The sequence below is a fragment of the Bubalus kerabau genome, chromosome 1 (genome assembly GCF_029407905.1).
Source record: "Bubalus kerabau isolate K-KA32 ecotype Philippines breed swamp buffalo chromosome 1, PCC_UOA_SB_1v2, whole genome shotgun sequence".
In the NCBI taxonomy this organism is placed as follows: domain Eukaryota; kingdom Metazoa; phylum Chordata; class Mammalia; order Artiodactyla; family Bovidae; genus Bubalus; species Bubalus kerabau.
This window is the reverse complement of record NC_073624.1, coordinates 257,519,265-257,531,444: the sequence shown is the minus strand read 5'-3', so window position 1 is coordinate 257,531,444 and position 12,180 is coordinate 257,519,265. Positions and strand designations below refer to the sequence as shown.

The following is a 12,180-nucleotide window of genomic DNA, read 5'->3' as shown; positions in this document are numbered from 1 at the left end:
TGAAGCATCCTTGCCAGCCAGTTCCCTTTTGAGCTGTTGATAGAGTTTTGCCATCCAAAACTTCTTCCTCTTCTACCAGACATAGCAGGCTGGGTGTGAGACAGTAGTGAGCACAGAGAATTTGATCCAACTCTGCCATTATCTAGGTTCCTCATCCCCTTGATATTTATTGAGTAGGTGGCAGACATGGTTTGAGAGTCAGGGGATATAAGAATGAAGACAGAAAACAAGCTTGTGGTGTTAGGCTGAATACTGGCCCCCAAAGATGTTCACACCCTACTTTCCCAGAACCTGGGACTAGGTTACCTGACCTGGCAAAAGGGATTTTGCAGGTTGATTAAAATTAGGGACCTACAGATGGGAGACTCAGATTATCCAGGTGGGCCTAATCTAATCACAAGTCCTTAAAAAACCTGAGAACCTTTCAGGCTGTGAGTCAGATGAGACAGAGGAAGAAAGACTGGTTCAAAATATATGAGGGACTCAGCTGCTATTGCTGGCTCTAAAGATGAAGGAAGAGGCCATGAGTCAGAGAATACAGATGGTTTCTAAAAGCTGGAAAAGGCAAGAAAATGCCCCAGAGCCTCCAGAAAGGACTATAGCTCTGCTGACACCTTGATATTAACCCAATGAAGCCTGTCAGATTTCTGATCTCCAGAATGGTAAGATAACACATTTGGCTTTGTTTTAAGCCAGTAAGTCTATGGCAATTTGTCACAGCAGCAATAAGAAACAAATATAACCCCTATCTTTTTTGTGCTTGTATTCTAGTAATACAACAAAATAAATACAATATAATACAATAAAAATATGCACGCAACAGATCGTTTTGCCTAGTAACTCAGTCATGTCCAACTCTTTGTGACCCCATGGACTGAAGCCCATGAGGCTCCTCTGTCCATGGGATTCTCCAGGCAAGAACACTGGAGAGGGTTGCCATTGCCTTCTCCAAACAGGTCATTTAAATGTTCTAATAATGCTGTGATGGAAATAAAGTAATATGATAGAGACGGTAATGGTCACGACTGAAAATTTTTCAGTGCTTCATTCAGTGCTTTGAGAGTGTGCCTCTGTGTACGTTTTGGTGTTAGGGAAAGAGTAACTCCCCACACAGGAGTTTTTTTTAATGTCTCCTTGCATGTAAACTAGAGCACAGGCATATCACTTAGGTTCTGCTAATTGGATACACCTGTGATGGATTGAAAACTACCCTGATGCTGGGAAAGATTGAGGGCAGGAGGAGAAGGAGGCGACAGAGGATGAGATGCTTAGGTAGCATCACTGACTCAATGGACATGAATTTGAGCAAACTCCAGAAGATAGTGAAGGACAAGGAAGCCTGGCGCACTGCAGCCCATGGGGTTACAAAGAGTCAGACATGACTTAGTGACTGCACAACAATAATGCTGTAATGTGAATCAGGTGCTGTGATGCAAAAAAGGACTGGGAAATTTCTCATCTCACCTCTCCATCTTTCCCTCCCCACTTCCCTACCTTCCTATAATAGCAGCTGAGGGGACAAGGTAATACCTGACACAAGAGAGCCAACATGTCCTTAGCAGCTAGTTATTCCTTTATCAAATCAGTTTGACAACAGAGTTTTGGATATTAGTATAGGGGAAGAAGAATTTTTCCTTTACCTTTCTAGATTCTTTTGGCTGGTCTATTAATTAAATCGACATAAGACTGACAGGAGAAAAACAGATTTAATTACATACGTATGGGAACCCTGCAAAGACAATGAGATGCTCCCTGACAGTCAGGCAATTGAGACTTACATGCCATTCTGAGTCAAGAAGGAGATCTAGGGCTTCAAAGGAAAGGAAGACAGTTCACAGGAAGATGCAAGAGCAAGTGTTTGGTACATAAATGTTTGCCACGCCATGCAGAGACAATGGGACTCAGAGAGTCCTTTGAACAAATAAGCTCTGTGGGTTTCCCCAGGTTACCAATCCTTGCTCGTAAGTTTTTGTAGTTAGCTCTGGAGATAGTTCTCTTCCTGGACCAGGCCCTCTGTCTGAATTCTTTCAGGCAGTTATCAGGGAGGTAAAAAAATTCTTCCTGCATTGTCTGAACTCAAATCCATATTCCAAAGTGAGCCATTTGGGTGAGGCTTGTTCTAATCCTCTTCAGTAGTTTGGAAACTTAAGCCTAGCTCTCCAGCCCTTTCAACAATTCAGTAAGCCACAAAATATCCTTCTGTTAAACTCCTTTTCTGCTTAACCGATCAGAGTCACTATTGATTGCTTGCGACTGTAGGCCCTGATGGAAAAAGAGAGTAATTGGAAGAGACCAACATGAGACATAGGGTCAGGGAAGCCTCTCTGCAAAGGTGATATTTGAATTGGGGCAGGAAGGATGTGAGGGAGCAAGTAATATGAACAGTTGGGGAAAAACTGGAGCTGAAGAAGGAAGTGCAAAGGCCACTGTGAGGAGCCAGGGTCCTTGGAGAACAAGGCAAACAAGGCCCCTGCTTTGGTGGAATTTACCTCTGGTGGGAGTATTTAGACAGCAAAAGTAGGTAAATAATGAGTAACATAATTTCAGGTAGTGAGGTTATAAATAAAATGAAAAAGAGAGTTGCAGGCTGCAGGCAGAGGACAATTTTGGATGGGGGAGCAGGAAAGACTTCTCTGAAGAGGTGACATTACTCACAGATATAGGCGATTTATAACTTAGAGAAAAATCCCTTGAATACACTATCGAGACACTGCTTAGAGAAGTGAATTTCATAAGGGTCCTCAAAATACAAACAGATATTGCAAGACTGTCTCTGCCAAGGTTAGAGATGTTGGGAGAATCAAACAGATGCTGCCTGGAGAGATGTTCTTAAATGCCAGTTGATTTCATCTTTTTGCTGATGTTCTTAAAACTTGCCAAATACATAGGACCACATTTTCAGGGAGAAAATTCCTTACATGATGAACATTTTTCTCCAACTACAGTTTGGCTTAACTTTTGTTTTGGATAGCTGCTACGTGAACAAGTACTAAGAACCAAACACAAAAGACAAAGGCAGTGTTGGTTCTTAATCATTTGGTCAGCAGCTCTTCTGGTTTGATGGACTAGGCTGTCAACAATGGAATAAAGGCAACACGAACAGAAAGAAACCTCAGTTTCAAGTAATAGTGTTTCAAATAATCAGTCTGCAGGTGGAAGATGCTGGTTTTATGTGAGCATGAAAAATTAATTATCAATGAAAAGGCATTTACTTCTTTCAGAGTCCATATATTTATTGACAAATAAATGTTCTTTATCTCTCCAGAAGCAAGAACTCTTCTCTAAAACTGTTTAATCAATTTAATGACACGAGTCAAGGCTTTGAGGGGAAAAAAGAACAAAGGTACTTTCTCGGATAGATCTCAGAAAAGATAAGGCAGGTGGATCTTTGGTGTGTTTATTTTCCAGTAGAGTAATTGTCTAGAATATCTTTTCCCCACAAAACCATAAAATTTTTCCAGCAAAATGAAAACAAACTTAATGGTAAATACGGCAAAATGAATAAAGAAATCTACTTTTACTTTTTTCCCAAAGCCTAGAAATGGCAAAAGAGATATTTTTAGGAAGCACAAAGCAACAGGGACAGAGATAATGGAAGAGCAGAACAAACAAACAAGCAAACAAGCAACCTAGAGGCTGGAAAGCAAGTGAATGAGTGGTAGTGAGAACTCAGTGGCCCTGAGAATACAGATCCTGAGCCAGCAAAGAGGAAACCTGTGGACTCAATTTTACAGCAAAAAATGTGGCAGTGCTAGATGTTTCTGGAAATGAGCCTGAAGAGGGATGGAGAGGTAGGTAAAGTAGAAAGATCTGCTGAACATCTGAAAAGCTGCCAGATCTCTCAACCACGGCACCAGTTTCCAGCATCTAGGCAACCATCACCCCCACCCCAACCCCACAATCATGTCAGAGGGCCGGAGATCTCATCTCTGGTGAAGGCAAGACACAGGGGCTCTTGGCTGGGTGAGGCTAGGATAAAAAAGCAGGGAAAGTAAATAGAAAGAGGCATGCTAAATGCTGAAAACCTCAACCTTCTTTACCTACCCACCTTCCAGAATATTATTCTGGACTTTTATTATTATTATTCTGGCAGACTTTTATTACCCTCAGGCAGGAGATTAGAAGATCTTTACCTGCACAGTCTGACCAGCCCAAAAGAAAAAGGTTAAATATACCAACATTCTATCATGGTGGTTTAGTAGCTAAGTCGTGTCTGACTCTTGTGACCCCATGGACTGTAGCCCTCCAGGCTCCTCTGTCCATGGGGTTCTCCAGGCAAGAATACTAGAGTGGGTTGCCATTCCCTTCTCCAGGGGATCTTCCGAACTGGGGAATTGAACCCCAGTCTCCTGCATTGCAGGCAGATGATTTACCAACTGAGATATGAAGGGAGCCATTCTATGCCCCCCAACTAAACAATCAAACCAGGTCACCCTAAGTAAAACTGTTGGATAAGACACTTCCTTATATCCAGCTCAACACCACTACACATACACAGATACATACAAATACACACAGATTGTCTTTCATTGGAGAGAAATATTTAATTTGAAATACACCAAAATAAAGCAACAGATAATAACATCTTGGAGGAAACATGCTCTGCATGAAGAAGAAAACCCCAAAACAAAAACAAATCACACCATTAATACACATATACACAGTGGAATATTGCTCAGCCATAAAAAGGAATGCATTTGAGTCAGTTCTAATGAGGTGGATGAACCTAGAGCCTATTATATAGAGTGAAGTAAGTCAGAAAGAGAAAGATAAATATCGTATACTAAAGCATATGTATGGACTCTAGAAAAATGGTACTGAATAATTTATTTGTAGGACAGCAATGGAGAAACAGACATAGAGAATAGACTTATGGACATGGGGAGAAGGGAGGAGAGGGTGAGATGTATGGAGAGAGTAACATAGAAACTTACATTACCATATGTAAAATAGATAGCCAACGGGAATTTGCTGTATGTCTTAGGGAACTCAAACAGGGGCTCTGAATCAACCTAGAAGGGTAGGGTAGGGAGGGAGATGGGAGGGAAGTTCAAAGGGGAGGGGGTATATGTATACCTATGGCTGATACATGTTGAGGTTTGATAGAAAACAAAATTCCGTAAAGCAATTATCCTTCAATTTAAAAATAAAAAAACAAACATAAATCATTAATATCTTCAGAAGGGTAAAAAAATAGATATGGCAACCATGAAGCAAAAATAGGATACTATAAAAATTAGAACATTAATAGACTGTATAATTCCAAGCTATTGGAATTATATAGTGATAGTGATAGTCACTCAGTCATGTCTGACTCTCGTGACCCCATGGACTGCAGCCTGCCAGATTTCTCTGTCCATGAAATTCTCCAGGCAAGAATACTGGAGTGGGTTGCCATTCCCTTCTCCAGAGGATCTTCCAGACTCAGGGATGAACCCAAGTCTCCTGCATTGCAGGCACATTCTTTGCTGTGTGTGTATGTGTGTGTGTGTTAGTTGCTTAGTTGTGTCTGACTCTTTGCAACCCCGTAGACTGAAGCCCACCAGGCCCCTCTGTCCATGGGATTCTCCAGGCAAGAACACTGGAGTGGGTTGCCATTTCCTTCTACAAAAGGAGCTATAGAAAGAAAGAAATTGAAGTCACTCAGTCGTGTCCAACTCTTTGCAACCCCATGGACTGTAGCCTACCAGGCTCCGGCATCCATGGAATTTTCCAGGCAAGAGTACTGGAGTGGGTTGCCATTTCCTTCTCCCTTTTCTGTCTGAGCCACCAGCAAAGCCCTATATATATAAACAGAAATGAAAAAGAGATTATAAGAAAGGAGAGATTAAAATTTCTGAAGAAATTTCCCAGAGAGTAGAACAGAAAAACAGATGAAAAAGAAAAAAAAAGATGACTAGCTCAGGAGAACAGAAAAAACAAATTGGGATGGGGAAGAGAGAAGTATTTTATGTTGCTACATAACAAATTACTGCAGATGCAGCACCATAAGACAATGTATGCTTGTTATCCCACAGTTTCCTTGGCCAGGAGCCCAGTACCCACAGCAGGGGTCCTCTGCTCAGGGTTTCACAGGGCTCCAGTGAAGGCATCATTGGGGCTGGGGTCTCTTCAGAGGCTCACTGTTCTCTTCTAAGGCTCGTGTGTTTCTTGGTAGAATTTATTTCTTTATAGCTCTAGAACTCATGGAAGCTTGCTTTTTCAAGGCCAGCAAGAAAGAGCAAGTTTTACCTCTGAGTCCTTACTTACCTACCAGGTCAGGCCCACCCAAGATAATCTCTCTTTTGGATTAATTTAAGGTCATTTGATTAGGGATCTATATTACATTTGCAAAATCCCTTCACCTTTGCCCTTTAACATTATATAATCATGAGGGTGCCATTTTATTCTCTTTGTCATATTCTGTTGGTTAGAATCAATTAAAAGTCTTATCTACACTTAAGGAGAAGAGATTCTGTGAGGGTATGTATACCATGGAGTGGGATTCATGGGGACTGGATTAGAAGTCTGCCTACCACAAGAGAGGAGAGAATCACTAAAGATATAATACAAGAAAGTTATTCAGGCTTGAAACACATGATTTTTCAGACTGAAAGAAATCACTGCATGCCAGCATAAAGATGGTAACAGTGAACCATAGGAAGATCTGATAAGCTGCTATGGGAGGCCTTTTCCCAAACAGAAGATCAGAGATGAAAATAGCATTGAAAGTCTAAATAGAACTACTTAAACCTCAAAGGTAATGTAGGAATGCCTTAAAATATATTAAACAAAATGATTTCTACACTTGAATTCTATATGTAGAAAAACTATTCAATTTAGATTCAGGATACTTTCAACATTAAAGATCTCAATCATTTCTGATGCACCTTTTCTCAAAGAAAAGCCTGAAATTTGCCCCATCAGAAAGGGGAGAAAGTAAAGAAGGAGAAGACAGGAGAATTAGCAGAGGAAAAAGGCAAAGGGAAGCCCAGGATCATGCTAAAGGAAGATCCCAAACAGCTGTAATGCAGGGTTGAGAAGGCAACACACTCAGGATAGGGAAAGTTGGAAGGCTTCAAGAAACATTTCTTCTATAGAAGGAAATTCAGAATGGGGAATGAAATTAATAGAATACTTCAGTTCAGTTTGGTTCAGTTGCTCAGTCGTGTCCGACTCTGCGACCGCATGGACTTACTGCATCTTAATGTACTTGAGAGAGGAATTCAGACCACTGACAGTTTTGAATTAGTGGTAGATAATCTAGAAAAAAACTAAGAAAATAGCAACATAAGATGATTATTAAAAATTATAGAAAAAGGGAAAGAAATCCTGATTTACTACATTATGTAGCATGAATGAGCAACCTCTGGGAGACAATGAGGGACAGGGAAGCCTGGCATGCTGCAGTCCATGGCGTTAGAAAGAGTCAGACACAACGTGGTAACTGAACAACAATAGCTATGAATAGTGTTTACACAGTGATAATAATGTCAGTACCAAAGTGGGGTATAAATATAAATGGAGAATGAGAGAACAGGAAGGTTGTGCAGGTATTACAGGGGCACGAAGAGGAAAGTGAGCTGGATCTTCAACTTCCATTGCAGGAGATCTGTAGATAATACCCGAAAATGTGAAAGCAAGAAGAGGCTCTGCAGTGTGCTATTTAGATTCATGGAGGTAAATATCCAAAGATTAGCTCCAAATGGTGGAAGTGCTTTTGGAAAAGAGAAACTAGAACAGTGAGAGAGGGGGCAGGAGACTACCATTTCTCCATAACAAGGCTTATAAATCTATTTCATATTTTAAACTGTGTATATATGACTGTGATGAAATATACAAAATAAGCACAAGGAGAAATTATTAGATAAAGCAATTATCTATATAACTGCTTTACTTTTCATTCAGTTGAGTCACTCAGTCATGTCCGACTCTTTGCGACCCCATGAATCGAGGCACGCCGGGCCTTCCTGTCCATCACCAACTCCCGGAGTTCACTCAGACTCACATCCATCGAGTCAGTGATGCCATCCAGCCATCTCATCCTCTGTCGTCCCCTTTTCCTCCTGCCCCCAATCCCTCCCAGCATCAGAGTCTTTTCCAATAAGTCAACTCTTCGCATCAGGTGGTCAAAGTACTGGAGTTTCAGCTTTAGCATCATTCCTTCCAAAGAAATCCCAGGGCTGATCTCCTTCAGAATGGACTGGTTGGATCTCCTTGCAGTCCAAGGGACTCTCAAGAGTCTTCTCCAACACCACAGTTCAAAAGCATCAATTCTTTGGCGCTCAGCCTTCTTCACAGTCCAACTCTCACATCCACACATGACCACAGAAAAAACCATAGCCTTGACTAGACGGACCTTTGTTGGCAAAGTAATATCTCTGCTTTTGAATATGCTATCCAGGTTGGTCATAACTTTCCTTCCAAGGAGTAAGCGTCTTTTAATTTCATGGCTGCAGTCACCATCTGCAGTGATTTTGGAGCCTCCCAAAATAAAGTTTGATAGTGTTTCCACTGTTTCCCCATTTATTTGCCATGAAGTGATGGGACCAGATGCCATGATCTTAGTTTTCTGAATGTTGAGCTTTAAGCCAACTTTTTCACTCTCCTCTTTCACTTTCATCAAGAGGCTTTTTAGTTCCTCTTCACTTTCTGCCATAAGGGTGGTGTCATCTGCATATCTGAGGTCATTTACTATTTAATTCCTTATATAAGTTCACTCTATAGCAATGTTCATTTTGTTGTTGTGTTTTAACATCAAGTTTACCAAACTTAAACATTAAATGAATTTTTTCTTGCCAAGCTTTCTCTTTAAGAAGTTAGACATTTAATTCAAAGTTGTTGCAACTACCTGAAATATTTTTAGAACTGTTTTTAGAATTTTAAAGCCTGTGGCAAACTTCTTTAAATAACTTCAAAGGTGTCAATTCATGGATTTAATGTTTTGAAAGAACCAGAAATCATTTGAAATCACATTAGATTTGAGTGGTCAAGCTAGCTAAAGCTACTTTGGGTAAAAATCAAGGTATGAAAATAACCTAATACAACTGACTTTTTTTTGGATGGCTTATAAAGTAACTACAAAGTGAACTTAAAATGGAGAAGGATTCCAAAAGTGTATTGTCTTTGATGCATAATATTTATAATATGTATATGAGGTGACATTTTTACTAAGGTACTTTCATAAAGAAGTTAAGGATATTCTTCATGAAGCACACAAACAAAAATCTCTATTAGAAACCTGCAGATGTCATTTTAGGGGGAAAAGGTCAAATGAAATAATTCTGCTTAAATGTGCTTGGTGTTCTCCTCTCTTCTAAATCCAAGTAGGACTGACCCACCCGCTGAAGTTAGCAGATAAAACTATCATTTATTTTCTTCTCTCCAGAAAAGAGATATGACTAGAAGTAAACCTATGCCTTTGAATGGACTTCTGCCTGCTTCCAGGTTAAGTTTTCTAAGTGCAACAATTGCTATCTCATGAGCTCTGGTGTTGCTGCATTGATGAATCCAAGACTTCCCTCCCTTTCTTCAGTGATGAGTGACATGGCTAATGTGATATCAAAATCTTCCACTCTTTCTCAGTGGAAATTTTTCAAAATTTTCAAAATGCCTAACTGAACCTCACCAACAGAGGACCTCTGATACCCCATAAGTGATTTTGATCACGTTCTCCATTGTGGGGACCTCGTGGGCATCCAGCTCTTTCTATTGGTAAACTTTTCCAAGCTTAGGAGAGTATTATCCAGGTGTATGAGGAGACTGCCAGCTGGCCACTATGCTTTCCTCTTGGGCAAAAAAACAAAAAACAAAAAGGACTCCATTTCCCATCCCATCACGTAGATAGGTTAGCTAATGAAGCATGAGTAGAAGAAATATGTACCTCCCCAGGTCAGGCTCCGTCTGCCATCTGGACACAGATAATGAGGAGGTACTAGGGGATGGTGGAACCAGAAAGGAGCCTGGGGTTCTAGATGACTGCAGATAGTGGAGCTGCCCCTGCCAACCTAGTAGCTTCCCTGGACCATAAAATAAAGAAAACATACTTTCTTTAGGCAAATGTGAGTATATTCTTAAAAAAAAAAAAATAGTCTCTTTTTACTGTAGTCTAGTCTGCACTCACTAATAATTCTTTCGCTTAGAATTAGGGACCTAATTTCTGACCCTTGAGAGCTTATAGATGAAAGAACTCCTCTTAAGCCAGAACTTCCTACTTGAAATATGAAAAATGGAAATGTTTGCTTGTTTTAGTTTTAGATAATACAGTTCTAATTGGAAAAGTATTTTAAAATGAAAGACATATTACTTAGAAGTCATTTTTTAAATGAACAAACAGAAAACAAATGATTCAACACATTGCTACCCAAGAAATAAAAGTAGGCTATAATCTCAAGAAGACATGACAGAAATATAATTAATATAAAAGAACTGTGTAAATTGATGTGTTCAAGATTATCAGAAGAAAGAGTGCATTTACACAGGGGGTTTGGTGGAAGTAGGCTTTAAAGGCAGCAGAAAAAGGTAAAGAAGCCCATGTGATTTGCCCTGACCAGTGTAATGTCTTCTTTTAAGATGAAAGTGAGATCCTGGGGTCAGAGATTAGGAGGCAACAAGGACACAGAGAGTCTAATGATAATTGTAATTAAATGGCTCTGACTTAGAAAGAAATAGGAATCTCTGGGTAGAGTGACAGCAAAGAAGTAGGGGAGGGAGCTGACGGCCAGGCAGTGGAGCAGAGGGGGATGTGAAAGTCTGGCTTGAGGTTACTGGCACTGTTCACTCCTCAGGCTCCCTGCGCCTTCAGAACGTACTCTACATGAAGCATGAAGCCAAAAACAGTAGGTCTTATTAGTGTGTTCTTTTTTTCTTCTAGAATTCCTTCTTTTTTCAATAAACTTTTTTTTTTAATTTTAGAATAATTTTAGCTTTACAAAAGAGCTGTGAAGCTCGTATAGAGAGTTCTCATTTACTACACACTTGATTTTCTCTTTTAAACTCCAATACTTCGGCCACCTGATGCAAAGAGCGGACTCATTTGAAAAGACCCTGATGCTGGGAAAGATTGAGGGCAGGAGGAGAAGGGGACAACAGAGGGTGAGATGGTTGGATGGCATCACTGACTCAATGGACATAAGTTTGGGTAAACTCCGGGAGTTGGTGATGGACAGGGAGGCCTGGTGTGCTGTAGTCCACGTGGTTGCAAAGAGTCAGACATGACTGAGCAACTGAACTGAACAACTTACATTAGTATGGTACCTTCCATACAATTAGTGAACAAATATTGATACAATATATTAAAGCAGAGTTCATGCTTTGTTTAGATTTCCTTAACTTATCTTGTATCTTTTTATGTTCCAGCATACCATCCATGGTAGCGCATTACATTTAGTTGTTGTGTCTCCTTAAGTTCTTGTTGGCTGTGATAGTTTTTCAGACTTTTCTTTGTTTTGGTGATGTTGATAATTTTGTGGAGTACTGGTCAAATATTTTGTAGAATGTCCCTTAATTAGGCATTAGTCTGATTTTTGTTTTTATAAATAGACTGGGTTTATGGGTTTGGGGAGGAAGATCACAGAGGTAAAATGTTGTTTTCATCACGTATTAAGGGTACATACTCTCAGTATGACTTATATCTGTTAATCCTAACTTTGATCATCTGTTTGAGGTGATGTTCATCAGGTTTCTCTAAAGTTTGCTCTTTTCCCCACTTTCCATACCGTATACTTTGTAAGGAAGTCACTGTACCTTGTTGTTATTTGGTCACTCAGTTGTGTCCGACTCTTTGCGACCCCATGGACTGCAGCATGCCAGGCCTCCCTGTCCATCACCAACTCCCGGAGCTTGCTCAAACTCACGTCCATTGAGTCAGTGATGCCATCCAACCATCTCATCCTCTGTCATCTCCTTCTCCTGCCTTCAATCTTTCCCAGCATCAAGGTCTTTACTAATGTGTCAGCTCTTAGCATCAAAGGTGGCTAAAGTACTGGAGCTTCAGCTTCATCATCAGTCCTTCCAGTGAATATTCAGGATTGATTTCCTTTAGGATTGACTGGTTTGATCTCCTTGCAGTCCAATATGCCTCACATTTAAAGAGTGGTGTGCTATGTTCCACCTCCTTAAAGGACCAGAAAGATGAGTATCTATGTAAATAACCTGGAATTCTTCTGCACAGGAGATTTAGCTACTTCTTTTCCTTATATA

General features: G+C 40.3%; 1 protein-coding gene across 4 annotated transcripts in view; it reads left to right on the top strand.

The window, feature by feature from the left end:
* Window positions 1-401: 401 nt before the first annotated feature.
* TMEM161B (transmembrane protein 161B) overlaps window positions 402-12,180 on the top strand; it is a 182,014-nt gene continuing 170,235 nt past the window's right edge. For all 4 annotated transcript variants that reach the window (XM_055563693.1, XM_055563685.1, XM_055563669.1 and 1 more), the window contains exon 1: window positions 402-662. In XM_055563693.1, coding sequence (XP_055419668.1) covers window positions 630-662 — 33 coding nt within the window. In that variant the 5' untranslated portion in view covers window positions 402-629. The remainder of the gene's footprint in view (window positions 663-12,180) is intronic.